Source organism: Rhinichthys klamathensis, unplaced genomic scaffold (genome assembly GCF_029890125.1).
Source record: "Rhinichthys klamathensis goyatoka isolate OS25496 unplaced genomic scaffold, OSU_Roscu_1.1 h1tg000378l_1, whole genome shotgun sequence".
NCBI classification, from domain to species: domain Eukaryota; kingdom Metazoa; phylum Chordata; class Actinopteri; order Cypriniformes; family Leuciscidae; genus Rhinichthys; species Rhinichthys klamathensis.
Window position 1 is genome coordinate 24938 of NW_026606885.1, and position 21018 is coordinate 45955.

Here is a 21018-nt window from a genome sequence, read left to right on the forward strand (position 1 = left end):
GATTTCGGATGCAGCCATCTCTTCTCTGATTATGTGTTTAATGGTGTGAGGGCGGGAAAACCTGTCACTCACATGAGATCACAGCAGCAAACCACAAGCATCCAATCAATTCCCAATGGACAAAATCAAGTCCCACCCAACATTTTTTTCTGGTTCGAGAAGCCAGATATACGTAACATTAGGGAAGAAAAATTGTGTATTCCCACATGAGCGCTTTGGTAAGAAAGCGTCGTTTATGCATTTCTATGTAATGTAAAGACAATGAATCAGTATGCATAGCATATCCCAGAATAGTAAAAAACTACTTTCACTGACCTCACTCCTGGAAATGTGTGGATTATATACAAAGCCAGCCTCAACTCATCCTGCCTCCAAATAAAGAGTGCTAGGAAAAGAAACAGGAACATCAGAGAAGAGCTCTGCAATTAAACACACACTTGGAAAGCACTGATACAATTACATTCATTAGAACATCAGTAGCTGGTTTGCCATTATTTTCAGCTTTTTGTTTACATTTTCAACCACAACAGAATATATTTTTCTTTGGTAAAATGCTCTTTTCTCATCTCTCATATTACTTTCAACTGCTTCAGCATGAATGTTCGCTCTGTCTCGACAGTGATGTCACTCTTCTACTCTGTATTTCATTATTAAATGGATGTAAAAATGTTGAGGTTCGTACTTCCTGTTCTTTTTGTGCATAGTGATAATTCAAAGCGAACTGCGATGACTCAGTGGTGCTGATGACGAAGAGAGTGGACCAGTTTAGGAGGTAAAGGCCTAGAAAAGAAAACGGTGCTGAGAGAGCAGGATTGATCGCTCACAAACACAGCCCTCTGTCTCCCCCTGCCGTTCACCTCTCATAACTCATGCCCCTAGAAAACTGGTCACATTTCTGGTAGTTACTGACATCAAATAAAGAAAGAAAAATAATTGTAGTAAGTAAAAATAGTGTGTCTTTATAAAAAATATCTCTTTATACAAAATGCACTATACACAACAAAATCAAAGAATAACCTATTGCACATATATTATATTGCACAGTGATTGAAAGGAAGTGTGCTGTGAAAATGGTTTATTGAACATATTATGTAATGCATAGTAGGCTACTGCATCAAGAGCACTTGAACAAGACTCCAGCTACATCACAAAAAATAACCAAAGTATAGGTCATATCACATGAAATACTACTAGATTAAAATAAAATGCTTTTAAAAATGAATTGTTAAAACATTTCTGTGTATAGCATTTTGAACTGAAACGTTGTGTTTTAAATGTGTCTAAGAAGCTCTGGCGGCTTTACGAGGGGATACAATAGGTTTACTGGAATTATCATGGATAAAACATACAAACTTCCTAAAAATACAGTTATTTCTGTGAATACGTGGACAGCAAATCTCTTCTCTGTTATGCTAACAATATATCTGGCCCACGCTGGATACACATTATCGTAACTTCACTCAACATGAGTTTCACTGAGTTTACATCCGGGGCTTTTCCCTAGGCAATGGGGGGCGCACTACAACCGTTCCTTAGGCAAAGTGAAATAAATTCGCCGCACCGTTAAATAAACTAGTTCTCTTCTTCTAAGTGTTCTTTCGTGCTCGGTAATACTTCTTTCGCCCCGGTTTGCGACAATATTAAATTAATATCCAATAATATCCATAATGTGTTATGTTGGGCGAGTTATTTTGGGCGTTACACGGCATGGTTTTGCTGTCCCATTATCTCTCTTCTGCGCGCATTGATACGCCGAGCGTACAAGCTGGGGGTGAATGGGATGGAAGAAGAGTTCTTGTTTTGTATATCAGTTTCTGTTTTTTTTTTATGTATTTTTGGTTTAAAATCAAGCGAACAAAGCGAAGATTCCTTCTGTTACACTATACAAAACTTTAGGGCGCAAAAGGGAGCGAATTCATCCGTGGGATAAGATTTTAGTGGTGAAATGCCCGGCTGTTTGTAGATATATATTTAAATAATTGGTGAGTGTGTGTAAGTGTATGAAGATCGGTGTTTGACTGCTGGAGGAGTGAGTACAAGGGTAAGTGCACCTCGGTTTTTTCATCTTCATCTTGTGAACTTTTGGGAAGGGTGTCTTGCAACTCTTTTGGCGTTCTTTATTTGATTGTGCTGGTAGTGATTTGAGTGGATGTGAAAGCGCAGAGGCAGCGCAGGGGGGTTTTGTTCATTTCTCTTTATTGTAGGAGTTGCAGGATGGAGAGAGAGAGAGAGAGAGAGAGAGAGAGAGTACAGCTGCAGTCAACGAAACGTTATAACTTACAACCGTTACACAATAACGCACCGAATGGCACCCAAACACCCTTTAAACGACAGTTGCTTAACAGAACTGGAATAATATGGTTGAAAATGTGATTCCAGCGCGTGCCGTAGTTTTCACAGCATGCCGTGAAACAATCATGGGATGCCATTATAAATGCACTTTGCGCTTACATTTACAGATTAGAGCCAGGGACGAAATCTCGAGCCATAAACAGGATAAAGTGTGTATCGGTACTCTTGATGTGTTGAGCTCGACCAGCTCGCGCGGTGTTGAGCTACTGTTATTGTTAAGAGCCGCTAGGGCGACAAGACGTGTGATCATGAAAGATTTTTTTCCAGTTCGTGTTCTCGGCACCACGCCTTGACATATCTGCACAAACGCGAGCTCGCTTTCATGAAGTCTCATAAAATCTGTTCTGTGGTAAGGTGGAGGAAAGTTGTAGGCCCTGTGTAGTGAGTTTGATGTGTGATTGTGTGACTATATAAAGTGATGTTGCTGTTTCCGGTGTGGATGCGTTGGAACGCTAATGATGATGACCTATCTCAAGCTTTCAGATGGCGCTCGGTCCGCTTTAACGACTGGACCGTCATGAGCTCCTTTCGCAGTCTCTCAGTGTGTCTTTTTTAATTAGTGCTGTTTTGGTTATTAGGTTTAGTACTGTATAGCCGTCAAACAGTATGGTTGTTCCTCATCAAAAAAATCACACCCTGTTTTTTTATATATTATTTTAGCTTAAAATTGCTAGTAGGCCTACGAAGTTATAAAATAAAAGGCCTACAGGTTTTTCTTCTCTTCAGCTTTGTCATGTTTTATTCATGTGCGGCTGTGGTCTTCCATTATCAACTAACGTTATGTTTACTGTACAGCCATTTTTATGTTTGTTTCTTCCTAACACCTGCCTTTTCCCTGCAATGGGTAACCAAATTCATCCAGTTAGACATTTCATCATTTAATGTGCAATGAATTAATTTAACTTCAATAATGTAGTTTCATTATTTTCTAAATATTGCTTTTATTTTTAGTTCTACACACACAGTTGTATATTGTGTAAAAGATAAGTGTTTACCTCCTGTTTAGTGGTTTTCTCACTGCATGCTATCGCCATGTTACTTTCACATAAAGATGGTGAGTGGAGATACCAGAGTTTTTAGACAAGTCACCTGACCTAAGTGGTTTCGGGGCCTCCTTTTTTCAGTATTTTTTCAGACATCAGGCCCACACACTCCCTGCCTTCCCCCCAGTTTTCTAAATGTCTGTTTCCCCCAGGATACATAAACCATTTAAGGATTAAACAACATGTCATAGATACTCACAAAGTGTATCCAGATACATACATGATGAAGGCTATATGCTCTCAGCAATAAGGGGACTTTGGCCAATAAAGCACAGACATGAATTTACTTGCAGAGTATCTGCTTAAGCTAAAATTATGCCCTAAAATTGTAATTAATAATCAGATTTTAGTTCTTAAACATTTGAATTATGCTACTCTGTTCTGAAGAGATTGGCCATACGTGCAGGGCTTTGGAGAAGGGATGGATGGATGTTCTGAAGACTTGGACAGAAGATTATGAACAGATTGATGGAGTGATGCAAAGGTTATAAAGACTACAATAAGTGGAAATTTATAGTTTAGAATATAATTATAGACTATAGAATATTATGTTTCAACAAGACGCAATCTAAGCAGCAGTTTACCTCACCACCATGACAATTTGGCAAATCTGACATTCCTCCTCCACCCCATCTCCAATTTGTTTCTAATACTTCTCCCCTATATGAAAGGGACCTAGTCTATTATTTATGCCCCTTTTTACAAAATGTAATATAAGTCTCAGGTGTCCCCAGAATGTCTCTGTGAAGTTTCAGCTCAATTGTGGTCAAGCTAACGTGATATTCCAGTTCTTCATCACCATGAAAGTTTATTATCTGCATGCGTTTTAAAGCCATATGTTTAAACTTCTGATATATGGTTTTCCGAGCGCACACATCCGAAGCACGCGCACAGAAAGCTGGCTGTCAGACAGTGCGTCCCGAGAGTATGAAACTAAGTTCTCTTTCACGTCTTATTGCGCTTCAACTGTCACATATACACAAGGTTATTTCAAAAACTCACAAAGTTCACATAAACAGTCGGTTATGTCTGTGAATGTAAACAGAGAGTAAAGAAATCACATGTGAATATTAGATCTGTGTATTGGTGAAAGCAGCGATATATTTAGTACCTTCTGATATGCTGTTAATATTAATCAAACAACAAAAGGAAAAACAGAAAATCACTCACTGCCCTTGATTGAATAACTTTAGTAGCTTACATTATTATATACATTTCTTACTTGAATGCTGCTGTTAATTACTCTGGCTGGCAATGAGATAAACATGGTGGACTGTTTATAGCTCACTCAGCAGGGAGGGGTCTATGCTAATAGACCTTTATATCACACTTCCGTGTTTGAAAAGCGGAAGCTTCAAATAGGAGCGTAAAACAACTTCTACTGCAGCCTGTATCAATGGCCGTGCAGTATGGGATTGTTTTGATTTGTGTAAAATTCCAAAAACTTAGGCCTATGTTATGTAAAACTTCTTCTAAAGACACCAACCTCAGTTTACAATGATTACCGTAATTGGGTATTGTGAAACAAAGAAAAAAGGGGTCTCAATATTCTGACGCATATTTTGTGATTTAAAGGGGAGCGCACTACTTCAGAGTCTGATCACCTTATTTTATTGCAGAACTGCAAGAATACAATACAAACAACATCACATTAAAGAGCATTAGAATTAGACAAATCTTAAAATATTAATTATGACTAAAGTCTATTTTGGGGGGATTAAATTAAAGGTTTGGGGGAAACTTATTAAACGATAATGTTCAAAGTTTTTCATGCACTTACTTTAAGATGCAATCATCAGTAATTAGATGAAATGATTGTTGCTTAAATAAAGGAATATTTCCACCCCAGATACATTTATTCAAAAATATATGGTTTGATCATAGTAAACGAGTCATATTCTCCGTGTTTGAGTGCAATGATCGGATAGCATTGTACTGTGACATTAATGGGTGGTAATATAATGCAAAAATAACATTAAAAATCAAATTAAATCAGTCATATGATTCCTCTGGCTGTAACTTGAGCTGTGTGCTATTTGTTAATCCCATGACAGCACTGGCAGCGCTGAAGATCGCGTCTCTCTGATAGTGTGGTTACACAATAAAATAAAAGATGAAATAAATAGTAGGGTGTCATGCAAGTCTAAATAAACAGTTTTAAATATTGACGTTTATTGTTAAGTTCAACTCAATTAGTTTACTTTTCTTCTTAAAACTGGCATCCGTCTATTGACAATAATGCAGGTGGAAATTCCTTTACGCTACTAATCAGAGCAGGATGTAACAACACGCGGACTGTGATAAAGGCCATTAGAGCCGAGTCCATTGGCAGTCGTGGGTGGGGCCTAGGGGTGTGCAAAAAAATCGATTCACATTTGAATCGCGATTCAATCTTTACCGATTCAGAATCGATTCATAGAATTCCAAAAATCGATTCATATATTTTTTTTTAATGGCGTGCACGGGCGGAGTGGCAATCGGGTGAGTCGGGATTTTACCGGTGGTCCGGTAGTGTTTCGAGGCCGCGAGGGCCGGTCTGATAAATAGTTACATTGCAAGTTCTTGCCGCCCGCTGGTCAAACTGCAACGGCGATAGATTGAAGCGCGTGTCCGAGTGAAGACTGCGCGAGCCACAGAGAACACTGTATCCATGACACTGATAGCAGCGGACACGAGCGCGCAGCTTGATTTCAAAAACAACAGATCTCTTATTTAATAGCGAACTAAATGAATGGTCTGCTAGTTAACTGGAGATACCCGCAAATTATGCCTATGAACGACTTCCCTGGATCTAAACAAATCAATCTAACGATAGATGTTACCAGTAGCGGTGGCTTTTTTAAATCTATTTAAAATAATTTCGCAAGGCTTCTATGACATTAGTATATATTTTTAGGAAGTTCAATGTGCCCAGTCGAGTTCACATTTCAACAGTCAACCTGGTAGCTGAAGTAGTCCTTAAACCACATTTAGCATAATTGTTTGATCTGACTACAGCACTTTAAAGCTAAATGTAAAAGCTTTTTATTTAAGTTTTATTTTAAACTTGAATTAAATGTATTTGAAAGCTGGCCAAAGCTTGGCACTTTGCACTTTTTAGTTGCAAAAGTTTTTATTTTTGTATGAAAACATATAAAGTAATATCAAACTACATTTAATTTGTTGTGCTTTTTTTCTTTGAAATTGTGTCTACTGCAATCTATCACATATGAAAAAGTAAACTACATTTATATACTGCGAATCGTTTTTTGAATCGAGAATCGAAAATCGATTTTGAATCGAATCTTGAGACAAAAAATCGGTATCGAATCGAATCGTGACATTTTCTGAATCGTGCACCCCTAGTGGGGCCTGTTCAATGTGACGTATAGAAACGGAACGGCTAATTCTGAGACACTGCTTATGACTTCTGGGATTAAAAAAAGCAGTGAGTGTATTTTTATCATTATAGGGTGGTTGTGTACACACACTGCCGACACACAATTATGTTCAAACTGTTGGCTAATTTTCCATTGGCTTTTGGATTATTGCAGAAAATAAGCTCTGAGACCAGCAAAAGTTCAGGATTCTTACACATTTTATTCATCGTGATAATCTTCACAAATAAACACAACACAAAACACATTTTCCCTGAACGTTTATGTTAGAGTAGTTTGCAAGAGCATGATTATAAACACAATGAGGCTGTAAAAGCAGTGAGTAGATGAGTTTACCTGGTCAGTGTGATTTATCCAACAACCTTAACCGCTTGTTTGCCTTTTGTAAGACAAGAAAAAGCTTGGGGTATTACTGATGTATTTTATGTTGTGTGTAAGACATGAAAGTATCTTGAGCTTGTTAATCACACTTTATTTCAGGCATTTAACCAAGGGTGATGAAATCGGAAGTGCTAAAATGCTAGCTTGTTTCTGGGGTTTGGCCTACAAAAATATGTCATCTCTGATGCACTTTAGTAATGTATATCATTTAAGAATTCTAAAGAAATTTTAGAGCTGGGGAAGAGTCATTGCAGACAGCAATCTGTTCACCTTCATTATCATAAAGGATTATATCCACACGTGAGCTTATGAAAACACTAACATATAGACTGTGTTGCATGAGTGTATTATGTGGTAATGCAGCTACTTTGAGTAGAGGGCGGTATTGTAAAAACTGCTTTGGTTGAGTAGAGGCATTGTAAAAGTTTGGTTAAATTTGATTAGGTTTGAGTGCAAGCATTGGACAGAGAACGAGGAAGGGTGTATCAAATCTTCCCTTTCTCTGAAGAGTAGTTCTGAATTACTCGTGCTTCAGCACATTTACTGAGCCAACAGGTTAGGGTATGGTGTGCCAGTCTGATCAGGCAGGTGTAGTGTGTGTTATGATCACTTTGGCTGTTTGCCCTTACTGAATACAGAAGTCCCAGAAAATAGCCCTCTTTTGCTCTGCTGTGCACATATGGACACTTATAATGCAGGATTAATAGGACACATTACATCTACTTTCTGCTGGTTTGTAAGATTCATTGTATTAATTTTTTAATATTATGTTGCTTAAATATCAGATCAGTGACTGGTGCAGCTACAGATAGAGGATGCCAGTCTGTAGATGAGTGAGAAGCTCTCTGTGTGTGGAGTGCCCATCTGGTAGTCTCTTCTTTCATTCCGATGAGAAGGGAGTGATGATCTGTGGTAGAGACAGAGACTGATTCTGTGAGACACAAGTACTGAGAACAAAAAATAACTGCTCAAACAAACCAGAGAAAGCAGGAAGTGAGTAAATTTGCACTGGCATCAACTAATTCAACTCCAAAAGACGTTATAAGACTGAGACAGTCCACTTGTACATATATGAATGGAGGAAAGCATGTGGTGGCTATAGTCCCGCTTTACAATTTTTGATGGAGGCTTCGCAACTCAACATGTAGCTGTTAAATGAGCCAATCACAGCTTAGTTTACTATAGAACGTGCTTGTTCCTTAGCTGGACCAGTAAAAAAATAATAATTTTGTGTTAATTTGAAAAGTACAAGTTATTAGAGCTGTATTTGCATGGCTGGAAATAGCTGCAAGGGGCATTACGAATATGGCCGCCAAGAGAAATGACTTGCCTTCAAGGGACTTTAGCCTTTCCTCAATATGCGTTCTTATCTGTTCTTGTGGACTTGTGAAACAACATCACTCGCTGCTCAAGTACTGTTTCAATTAAAAGTTCACGTTAGCCAAGTACAGTGCAAATCCCCGGATGTGTTCTTGATCAGCTCCTTTTCTCGAGGATGCATCGAGAGGTGACTTGTGTGGACTTGAGTCAGCCAGGTATCCCAGAATGCATCTAGCACCAACCAGAAAGCGTCAATAGCAGAGGGGTAGTTGACAAATGGCCAAGAAAAAGTACTTTTTTTTTGGAAAACATAACTTTTTAAGAAAAAATACATATATTTATGGAGTATGAAAACTGCAGTTTCAGAAAATAGTAGTGGTCACTCATTTTGTCAATGAATTCACTTTTTTTTTTTCACGTTTTCACTCAACACTACTGTAAATGTGTCCTATGGTGTGACATTTAAAAAGTATTAAGAAATTATATTAAATAACATAAAAAAAACTTGAGAGAATTGTTCACATTATTAAAACATTTTTTTATGAAAGTGATATTTATTTTACATGAAAGTACAAATTAAAATAATTTTCACCATGAATAGATGAACTTGATAAACTTTTCCCTACGAATGTCAATAACTTTTTCGCCAACCTTACAAAACTGTTTGAAATTGTACCCATCTAAGAGGAGATATTATTGAAACTCCCCTAATGCCAAACTTGACTCTTTTTTTTAAAAGATATTTTAAAATAAGTATATTTTTCTGTTGTTTTATGTTTGTCACACCATAGGACAAAACGTCACACCAAAGGACAAAGATAGTCATTGCATAAAAAGAGTCAGAATATATAGTGTTTATTGTAACAATTATAAAGGAGGACATTTGTTTTTATTTTTCAGCAATATAAACTGTGCAAAACAGATTACACCAAAAGTAACTTTGATACTTATAGATCCATCAATAAGGAAACACTAGCTATGTTTCCATCCACACGTTTTTATCCGAATTAAGTGATATCGAATTAAAAATGCCTTATGGAAACAGTAAAATTCGATTGAATTTCATGAATATCGACTCAAATGAAATGCTTTCGGTCTCATCGGATTTTATCTTGATGGATATACGGCTTATGCGATAAACGCTGATGGAAATATTATTATGGCGCGATCCATTTTGTCTAGCAAAATTTTGTTCGCAAATGTTTGCTTGAATGTTGTGCACTTCGGTGAGAAAATAAATGGAAAATGTCTCAAATCAATTCGATATACCAATTTGATCGTAAAACAGCATGTGTCGTCATTACGCACAGGTTTTTATTCGCTTTAAAGCCGTTGGATGGAAACACACTTTCACCAGCTTTATTCGCATGAGGTTTTTTACAGAACTTCAGAGAATTCGATTGACAAGTGGATGGAAACTTGGCTTCTGACATGAAAATAAAATCCCTAAAAACATTGCATAAGTTTAGTTTGTCTCTTCCTTCCTAGTGCTTTAATGTTGAATGTATCCAATTCCCAGAGAGCCTTCTTTTCGTGATATCTGTTTGAAATAATGATAGAATATAGATGAATGGATCAACAGAGAAATTAATGTAATGTATACTCAATTATGAACTCATGACCTACTGTGTTTTCCCTACAAATGTAACCACTTACTTGTCAATTTCTTATAAAACACAATATAGATTATTATTCTGTAATAACAAGCTATTGTTGAACCTGAACCTCACACAGGTCTATTCTGATACTGAACAATAAGCGTCGTTCAGTCATCATGTATATGATGTATATGGCAACATTCTCCGTTTTTCTCTTAGGATCGCCTCCTTTCTCTGTGGATCCTTTTTAATTCGCTCCCTATACTGTCTGGTCCTTTCTTTTGCACTCATCTCTCCCTCAGTTCTTTCTATTCTTAAATAAGTTAAGTAGCATTATAAAGTAGTAGCACTGTATTTATGTACTTTATATTTGTTTATAGTTGTTACATTATACATTAAAGTTGTTTTAATAACACTTCAGAACATTTTATGTAATGTCCAAAAAAATGGCAATAAACATTCAAATGTAAGTCATTATTGAATTTAAAATCATCAAAACTGGTAAAAAAATAATGACAAGTATGTTAACAAACGTTATCTATTTGTTTTAATAGCTTCTTAAGGAGGTCTTGTCCTATTGTGTGACATCTGTGTCCTATGGTGTGACAGGCCAAAGTGTCACACCAAATGACATTTGAGCTTTTGTGGCATGTTAATAACCATGCTAATGCTAGCTTGACTGTCATTAGCAATTGGCATGATATATTTGCATAATATTACTTAGTCCTGCTGTTAAAAATACAAATTTGAATTAAAAAATTAAATTTAGGGGTGTCACACCAAAGGACAAAAAAAAAAGGAAAAACTTACTATGTGCACTGCTCATGGGCTTCATAGGGGTCTTCAGTCACATGACCTTGAATGGTGTCTTTCAACTAAATTTAGTTGGCCATGATATTGCCCAACATAATATCAGGTTATTGCATAACACCAAAGGACATTTTTTTCTGTGACAAACTTTATGAAATTCCCATACTTTTAGAAATGTATGTATAGGAAAATGATCGGCCACTTAGTGAAATAGACACTTGCACAAATATGCCAGGAGTGTCCATTAAGATTTTTAAACATTATTTTCTTTATTTATAAAAGTTAATATTTATGAAATAATGTTGTCTCCCGTCACACCATAGGACAATTTTGAGATTTGGCTCAAAGTTGTAAAAAGATAAAAAAATAACTCTGGTATTAAAATAACAAATTCATGTAAAACAGGAAAATGTTTAACCATTTACAGTATTCTAAATGATGAAAATGTGAAATAAATTATTTTTTATCTTCTGTGACGGTGAAAAAGCCACGTCATGTCAACTACCCAGAGGATAAATACCAGTGTAATTGAAAAATACTACTGTTATTGTGTCACAATGTAGTTTTAAGAGTTTTTCTGGCGAGAATGTGGTTGTAGAATGTAAATGTAGTAAAGCTCGAGTCTGTGGTTTATTGATAAGGATAGCAGCACCTAGGCTATTTGAAAATTTGATCTAGCGTTTAAACTTTTTGTAGTGTCGAGGTCCAGGCGTTCACTGGGTGCTCAAGCGCTCATTAACCCCGCCTGGAACAGCCGTACCTCCTCAGCTAGTCCTTCTGACGTTTGCCGCTGGCTCTGATGTCTCTAGTCTAGTGGTTAAACATGAGATAATTCGTCTTGTGTATGTCTAACGGGCATATATATATATAGGCTGTTTAACTTTACCGTTGTAGCCTACTAGAGCGCTGACTTTGTACGTTTGTACTGAATTGTTTGGTGGTCTTTATTTCTTATTTTTATAGTTTCTTTCTTATACCTTTTTACTTATATTTTTATAATTGCTATTATTGATCATTAAAACTGACATTTAACAAAAAGAGACAGGGTTGTGGTTTGTCACATTTCATTTTATTACAGTGAAAATAATCAGAGTACATATACACATATTGCCTAAAGCATAGCTTATATTAATATGTTTCATATTTTTAAAATGTAAACAAAAAGAGGCAGGATTGTGGTTTATATTTTGATTTGTTATAAATATACATGCAGTGAAGATAATCAATGTACGCATTGCCTGAACAACATTTTGTGTATAGCTATTAATGTTTAACGATACGAGGCAGAGTGGTGTTTTATAACATATTTCATTTTATTGTTGCTTAAAATATACATACTGAGATAACCGGAGTAGCCAGAGTGAGCTGAGTGACGCTATCATGAACGCTGCTGTTCCATTTGTAGAATTACCGGACTACTACCAAGGAGGCAAGTCCGAACTTTGCGTACTTGGTGTTAAGAAACGCCTCATGTCTCTGTGTGTCTCTGTAAATGTTGTTTCAGGACATTGTGCTAGGAACTTAGGTTCTCGCTGTATAGGGGAAACTTTTTCACAGAAGCAATTTGTAGTTGTCCATTTCAGGAACCTTGATTGAAAAAATCCAAAAATCATTTACCCACCCTCATGTGGTTCCAAACTTGAATAACTTTCTTTCTTTTGTGGAACACACATTTTGAAGAGGTGTTTGCCTGTACAATGAAAGTCTATGGGGTTCAATAATGTTCGGGGTTCAATAATGCTTAAAAAAACGTATTTGTTCCACAGAGGAAAAATAAGTCACACAGGTTTGGAGTCACATGAGGGTGTGTAAATGATGACAGAAGTTTCATTTTTGGGGTGAATTATCCCTTTGAGTGTTTAACTTGGGTGTATAAAGAAGGATTGCTTTCTTTTCTAGTAAGCTTCCAATTTCTGTACACTCTCAATTTGGGATTGAATCTGCAATCTTTGCATGCAGCCCAAATCTTTATCCACAAAGCTTGCACTTAAAATATTCCTGCTGACATCTTTTTTTCAATATTGCTATGATGTAGATTTGTCACTCTCCGGAGCGCTACTGTGTGTAAATGTGTGTGTGCTCCAGTCCTTAGTCCTTACCATCCTCTCTTGTCTATTCCAGCTCCACCCCCCACTCTGCCAGTTGGATGGTGTTCAAGACGGCAGACGTTGGGAAGGTATAGAATAAACCATTGTCATTAGGGGGTGCACACATTCTGACACAACTGTGATGGTCTGCTTTATGGCGTTTCATTGGCTAGCTAATTGATTTAAATGTTTTCCAGAACTACACTTAGTAGTACCATTACTCAAAAAAACAGCAGCATAGCTACACAGTTCTGAAGAGGAGAGAAGGAAACAGTTAATGCATGCGTCAGCATCATTTCCTCCCAAAGAAGAATGACAGCAGGAGAAAACAGTATTGTGTATGTGCAAAAGAGTGCTGTTCAGTTTGATCCGTGGTGTTCAGGCAGGATTTTGATGAGAGTAGTTCTGATTGAATCAGTACACAGAGATATATCCTACGAACACTGAGCAGATTTACACACACTCGCACAAGCACACTAACAGATCTGTCATGGCATGGTCATGCACACTGTGAGACCGCAAAAAGCTCTTTTACCTCTTTTTTTTAATATACTTAGTCATTCAACAACATCTCAATTAATGAAGGAATATCTGCTCTCTTCCTTTTATTTGCCAGGCAGCTGTGTTGGGTTTTGGGAAGAAGAGATCGATTATGGAACTACAAAATTTACAGGAAGCACTCAAAGTGGAAATCCAGATCCATCAGGTATCCCCACCGCCCTCCTGCACACCATATGGATTGAGTGTGTAATTGTTGCGGATGCAGTACCCTCGACGTCCTCTAGAGGTCACTGCATCGGCATTTGTCACCCACTCCTGAGAGTGCTAAAACTTTCTTCTCTTTCTTGCAGAAACTCGTGAGCCAGATGAAGCAAGATCCACAGGTGCGTCTCCCTCACTGAACATGTCCCTCACTTACGTTACTGTTTGATCGATACGCTCTCATATACCGGCCACTGGACTAGTGTATTAGGGAGGAGTGTGTGTGTTCTTTGTACAGAATGCAGATCTGAAGCTGCAGCTCCGTGACCTGCAGGCCAAGATCACAGCGCTGAGTGAGCGGCAGGTGAGAGCTGCTCTCTGAGAGAACACCTGCTGCCATATCAGTGTTCTCTACGAACGTACACATGTCTTGATCAGTTCAATTACTTGGGGTCTGAAAGTCTTTACCTCCTTGTGTGTCCCGAGAAAATGAGGCGGTCTTGTTTGGTTATGAAACCTGTTACATCATGGCATTGTTTTGTGTTGTATTGTGCTGAACATTTGTGGTGTGATTTGTGCGTTGTGGTTTTGTGTTGCCAAATGAACTATTTGCCAACACACAAACATGCGCAAATCTATTCTCCCCCTTTTCTTTGGCATTTCTGTAACTGATGATTAATGTCTGGGGATGATTACGTGGCGTACTGTTGTTCGATTGAGCTAACTGTACAGAACGCGAAGTTCTGTGGAGGAGATGGAGAAAGATGTGTTGTAGATTGCTGGCAGTGGCAGCAGAGATGAATTTTAATTAGCATCTTAAAGCCTTTAAAGTAACAGAATAAAGCAGCTGCCACCAACAGGGGGGAAAACACACCTGAGATCATCTCTCCTCCTGCAGAGAAAAGGGAATAAGTCAACCCTCTCAGAGCTTCAGAAATGTATCAGCCTGCAGCACTATTTAATAAAGTGTGCAGCCTTCCTCGCTCAAACACATTCGGTGTCCGGTGGAATTCTCCCAGATCTAGGAGTATGTGAGTCTAACAGATGGTGGAGGAAGCCTGTTAAAGCTATAATCAGTGAGAGGACTGTGCTGGGGGGTTGTGTTCATATTCATTAATGTAACTGTCACTCTGTCTTCACTGGTTACAGAATCAACACATACTTGGCTGAACATTTGTAGCCTGCATTAAGTAAAGTCTTAATGCAGTAAACTTTTGATATCTTCCTCCTTCTGTCTTCTCTTTATGATTGTAATGGATCCATACTCTTTTAATGTTGCTTTGTGTACACGTGGTCATGTGTATGTGTATGTGTGTGCAAATTTTTTGAAGCTGAACTGTAACACAAACAGTGAATGGCTTCAAATGAATTGCATTGAGAGTACTCGAGGAATGATCATGTCATTTAGAATCACATTCTGTTTTCTCACTGTAATTTCTCATTTGCACAGTTATAACAGAGGTCAATAAGTGTGCAAGTATGTTTGTTTATTATCAGCTAGAACTTTTATTTTACATTGCTCTACATTTACTTAAGACTTCCATTTCTTTGCTGTTCATCATCATGTAAGTTACTAAAGAACCTGCCACACATCACTAAAGCATTTCTATTTTAAAATTGTGAGTTATTATGCAAATGTAGGTGTGTTCTTAGAAATGCTAATGATCTAGTTTTTCTTATGTGGGAACTCTTCTAAAAGAGGAGAAAAAGATTGGATGTATCATAAGTTTAAACATGAACATTTCACCCTTTAAAGGTGAATTTCTTTGTCACTGGCAGCACCAAGGGTATAATTAATGGTGTCTCCTAACGAGTCTGCTATCTGTCATAGTTTAGACTCGTAAAAGGATAGGTCAGCCAAAAACAATTTAAAACAATCCTTAACCTGTATGGCTTACTTTCAATTGCAGAATACAATTTATTTTAAAGAATGTTTCAACTGTTTTTGTTGTCAATAAGGTCAACCTAAGTCAATAAGGTCTCTGCGCATGAAACTGGAAGTATTAGAAGTATATAGAAGGGAGTATTGCAACAGAAAAAACACATTACTTAAGAACAAAAACACAGTCAGAAACTCAAAAAAATATTATCCTTATACAAAAACAGAAACACTTTGTATAAGGATACATGGGTATGATGGCGGGTATAATCATATATTAATCTATAATACTTAAATTTCGTGCTTTAATATATCTGTCCTTAATTATTTGAAAAAGCAAATGTGGTGACAGTCCTTTCAGCTGTAAACTGGACATGGCTCGCTAATTTATAACTGCTAAATGTTTCATGCTGTTATGCCATAATCCGGTTTCTTAAAACACTTTTAAGATGTTTATGAAGGTAGATTACTGTTGGCCCCCTGCCTGAGAGAGAAATAGACAAAGAGAGAGTGAAGTTCAGTTGTAGGGATTCCATGTTCTCACTTGCTGTCAGTGCAAACGGGCCAAAATCCAACACGACAACAGCTGGCAGAAAGAGAGCATGAGTGAGAGAGACTTCATTGCAGGTACGAGTGACAGAACACACAAAAAATGAACAGGCACTTGTTCTCTTTTTCTCCCTCAGAAAAAGGTTGTGGAGCAGTTAAGGAGAGATCTACTGGTGAAACAGGAAGATATGAAGCTGCAGACGCTGCAAGCCGATGGGCAAACGTCTACCTTGCTCATCACACAGACGCCTCTGCCTGCTGCCAGCCTCACTACTCCACAGGTACTCCACAGGCTGCGTCAAGGGACTTCTTTAAAGACAAAGCCTTGTCTTTGCTGAACATTTAAAGGATTAGATCACCAAAAACTAAAAACATGCTTTTCCAAATCCATATGACTTTCTTTCTATTGGAGAACACAAAAGGGATGAAGGCCTGGGCTGTCAAGTGCCAATATTGCAACAAAAAAACACCCTAAAAGTGTCGTAAAAATTGTCCATATAGAAATCTAATTCTGAAATTTTTAGTATTCTGTTGACTTTTACGTGCGATTAGGCTAATCATTGAGGCTTTCAGGTCACAAAAGCACCATAAAAGTGGTCCATGTAAAGTTACTCCTGAGGCCATATTATTGCTTTGTGTGTGGAACAGGCTGAAAGTTTAATTTTGTTATCCACTTGACATCTGCCCTAGCTCTCTTTGGCATATTCATGAGAGTTCATGAGAAGTAGATTCTATGAATCAGTTCTTTTTGTGTCAGTGGTCTGAATGATTTATTCATGAATTGAACTGATCTTGAGAGACACAATAGCTACTAGGGGTGTAATGATTTAAGTTTTTTTATGGTTAGGTTCGTATTGTGGTTTTGGGGTCATGGTTTCAGTACAGTTTGGATTGAGGGCAGGGAATTGGGGGATTGCCAACTGGTCTTTGGAGGAGACTAAATATTTATTTGGTATTTGCTAAAATAAGCTCTGACATGTCACTTTCTTTTTAGATATGGCATCAAGGCAAAAGTGACATTTATACTCTCAGTAGCTCCAGTGACATTATCACAGTGGCATTTTTCATTATAAGGAGATGAGTGGCAGATCATTAGGTTCAGTAAGAAGAACTTGCCTATAAAAGAAAAAAAAAAGATCATGTTTCCAACGGTGTATGTGTTTGTGACCCTGTAGAGCTCGGTGTCCCCTGTCATTGCTTCAAAGACTCTACCTCTGGTTCTGAGAGCTGCCACCCCCTCCTCACCTATCATCATGACACCAGCACCTACTATCACCGTGGTGACAACCCTTGGCAACGCACTCCTTGCAGGCCCTCCTAACTCAGATCCTCAAAAATCCCCAGTAAACTTCCAGCCGGTCATCCAACCGACCAATCAGGGAGCAGAGCCAGTACGAGTCATATCCAATAGCACCATTGTTGTAAGTATTTCTCAAAGCTGTTTTGAGTCTCTTGTTACTGAACAAGAAGAGTTTTGTTTTCTTATTCCCTCTTGTTTTGCAAACTGCATATGAAGTGGGAAGACATTTCAGGCTGTCTGATTTTAATTTAATTAGAACCCAAGAGCTCAGGGTTGGTTCTTTAGATTTTAGACACAATTATTCTATTACATCTGTGGCTTAAATGGTTAAAGTTATTTGTTGTAGGATGTATATTGGACAGGTTAGTTAAGTAAGGGTGTCTAAATGGGCGGTCTTGTCACAGGTGCAAGCTGCTTCCCAAACAATCAAAGTTCCTCAATTTGTCCCACCAACCAGACAGACAACTCGACCAGCCACTCTACCGCAGGTTTGTTTCCATAGAAACCCTTCACACCCTAATGCCTGGCTGGGCTAGTGAAAAACCCTAACTGCTAAGTGTTACTGTGCATCTATGTGTCTTTTTTTTTTTTTTTTTTAAATGCAGGTGTTACTTTTCTGTGTGATATTTTCTTCTTGCCCCATCTTGTTTTCTTGCTCTGGATTTAATTTCTGTGTGCTTGCATAGTCGTGACATTTGCAATTCCTGCTTTGGCTGTTGCTTTTGACCCTACAGTAAAGTGATATCCCTGATTTCTCTCCGGCAGTATTCTGTGCTATTCTCTGTGGTATATGTTGTGTGTGTGCGCATATATGCTAGGGTTGGTTGGTATAACCAAAATCACATAGCGGTATACACTACCATTCAAATGTTTTGGGTTGGTAAGATAAAGTCTTTAATGCTCACCGAGACTATATATATATTTGATCTAAATACAGTAAAAACAGTAATTATCGTCAAATATTATTAGTTTCAAATAACTGGTTTCTATTTAAGTGTATTTTAAAATAGAGTTTATTCCTGTGATGGCAAAGCTGAATTTTCATCAGTAATTCCAGTCTTCAGTGTCACATGATCCATGAAATATTTCTAATGTACTGATTTGGCGCTCAATTATTTTTTTTAAATTATGTGTTGAAAATAGTTGTGCTGCTTAATATTTTTGTGGAAAAGAAAAGCATTTATTTGAAATATAAATATTGTGTAACATTATTAATGTCTTTACTGTCGCTTTTGATCAATTTAATGTGTTCTTGCTGAATAAAAGCATTCAAAAACATCTTACTGACCCCAAACGTTTGGTAGTGTATATCATAATATATTTGTTTAGCTGAAAAAGATATATCAATTCAGCGAATTACATCCTTTACAAATTAAAGGTACTGCATTTAATTTACTTTCTCTTTATTTTATTTGTATTATTTTCTCTTTTTATTCAGAACTTGATGGATGAAAATCAGGAGATAAGGTTATGCATAATAAATAATTAAACATTATTTTATCATAACTAATTATATTATAAATTAATAGTCAATAAGTAGACAACTTTTATTTGCATTGGAGTGGAGCTGGTGTTAGTGGTGTTGTGGAATAGTAGGGAACATATTTGTTGTTAGTTGTATACTAGAGTCTAAAAGTGAAAGTCTGCTGATGTTAAACCGCTGAGTTGGGCATCACTTTTCTGATAGTCATTTTTTTTCACTACTTGGGTCCACCTTTTATTTCTCCATTTATTCCACAAATAATTGTCTTTTTTTCCCTGTGTGAGCAGGTCAGGCCAAAACCCCCAGCGTCTTTGTCTCCAGCTGCTGGTCAGATCTCTGTGCAAACCTTGCAGTCACCGGTGTTACTGAGCACTGCCCTCCCTTCCTCTGGTCACGTCCAGCAGATGCGTATCCTCAATGGCCTGCCCTGCCCCAACAGCTCTAACAACACAAGCATCCTGATCTCCCCATCTACACACATGCAGCCGTCAGTGCAGACACGCACACAGCAGTTACCTCACAACAGACCAAGCTCTGACAATACGGTGAGGGAAATTCACATTTTATGTATTTAAGTTTACTCTAAAACATTAATTACATGGAAAGTTTCTTTAAGGAAAGTCTTCTAATACTGTGTAGGTGCACTATCGTTCAAAAGTTTATTTCAAAAGTCAATAGGAAAGACAAATGACGATTTATATTTCAAAGAAAGGCAGTTCTTTTAAAATTTATATTCATCAAATAATCTTGAAACAAATGTGTCATGGTTTCCACAAACATATAAGCAACACAACTGTTTTCAACATTGATAATAAGTGAAAAAGTGAAAGTGACATGTGAAGTCCAAGTATGGTAACCCATACTCGGAATTTGTCCTTTGCATTTAACCCGTCCAAGTTAGTGCACACACATTAGGAGTAGTGAACACACACACTCTGCACACCGTGATACACACCCGAAGCAGTAGGCAGCCTTTATGCTGTGGCGTCCAGGGAGCGATTGGGGGTTATGTGCCTTGCTCAAAGGCACCTCAGTCATTTACTGCCGGTACTGGAATTAAACCAGCAACCTTTGGGTTACCAGTCAGACTCGCTAACCATTAGCCCATGACTGAAATGTTTCTTGAAAGCACCAAATCAACATATTAGAATGATTTCTGAATGATCATGTGACTGAAGACTGGAGTAATGGCTGTGGAAAATTCAGCTTTGCATCACAGAATTAAATTACGTTTTAAAATATATTACAATAGAAAACAATTATTGTGTGCTGTAATAATATTTCACAATATTAATGTTTTTACTGTGTTTTTGATCAAATAAATGCAGCCTTGGTGAGCATAAGAGACTTCTTTCAAAAACTAAAATGGGATAAAAACTGAATGGTAGTGCATGTATTAATACATCTTTGTTTCTTCATCAGATACCCGCAGTAGAATATGCGACAGAGCCAAAGACTTCATTGCTCATCTCTCCAGACACGCCTACACACACTTCTCCTCCACTGTCCTTACATACACCATCTTCACCTGCTCCAACCAACACACACACTTCTTCCTCCAAACATCAGGAGAGCCCTCTGGTAAAGTACTTTTATGTTTATAATGAAGATAATGATGAGTATGATGATGTAAATTAGGATCATTACTGAGATAATGACACGCATTATTTCCACAGAAACTGGCCTTCATGTTGTCTCTGGGACTGGTCACGCGCGACTATTTAGAAGGTCAGGGGAATGAAATGTGTGTGTGTGTGTGTGTTTGTTTGTGTGCGTGAATGAATGTGTATTGACCTTTCCCACTTTGTTTGTGTAGAGATTCAGAGCAGGCGTCAGGAGCGTAAGAGACGTACAACAGCAAATCCAATATATAGCGGAGCCATGTTTGAACCAGAGGTAACAAACATACACATGCATTAAACGAGCAGTTCAATGCAAACAGATTGGAGATATCTGATGGAATGAACCGTGCTTGTGTGTGTTTCAGCGGAAAAAAAGCTCAGTGTCGTATCTGAGTTCCATAAACCAGTCCAGCAGGAAGAGAGGTGAGTTCAGCCAATCACACTTTCTATCTGTGCCTATATTAGATACTCTGTGGCTTATTGAGGAGAAGTGTGTGATTGCTGTTTTAAGAGAT

At 37.7% G+C, this 21018-nt stretch overlaps 1 protein-coding gene across 8 annotated transcripts in view; it reads left to right on the plus strand.

Annotated features, from left to right (window-relative positions):
• Positions 1 to 1736: 1736 nt before the first annotated feature.
• phf21aa (PHD finger protein 21Aa) overlaps positions 1737 to 21018 on the plus strand; it is a 28837-nt gene continuing 9555 nt past the window's right edge. For 3 of the 8 annotated variants that reach the window (XM_056233845.1, XM_056233851.1, XM_056233849.1), the window contains exons 1-13: positions 1737 to 2041; positions 13003 to 13057; positions 13585 to 13674; positions 13820 to 13852; positions 13969 to 14034; positions 16236 to 16379; positions 17274 to 17519; positions 17803 to 17886; positions 19169 to 19426; positions 20304 to 20462; positions 20558 to 20609; positions 20698 to 20777; positions 20869 to 20926. In XM_056233845.1, coding sequence (XP_056089820.1) covers positions 13028 to 13057; positions 13585 to 13674; positions 13820 to 13852; positions 13969 to 14034; positions 16236 to 16379; positions 17274 to 17519; positions 17803 to 17886; positions 19169 to 19426; positions 20304 to 20462; positions 20558 to 20609; positions 20698 to 20777; positions 20869 to 20926 — 1300 coding nt within the window. In that variant the 5' untranslated portion in view covers positions 1737 to 2041; positions 13003 to 13027. The remainder of the gene's footprint in view (positions 2042 to 13002; positions 13058 to 13584; positions 13675 to 13819; positions 13853 to 13968; positions 14035 to 16235; positions 16380 to 17273; positions 17520 to 17802; positions 17887 to 19168; positions 19427 to 20303; positions 20463 to 20557; positions 20610 to 20697; positions 20778 to 20868; positions 20927 to 21018) is intronic. The other 5 variants (XM_056233847.1, XM_056233848.1, XM_056233846.1 and 2 more) reach the window with 5 other exon arrangements.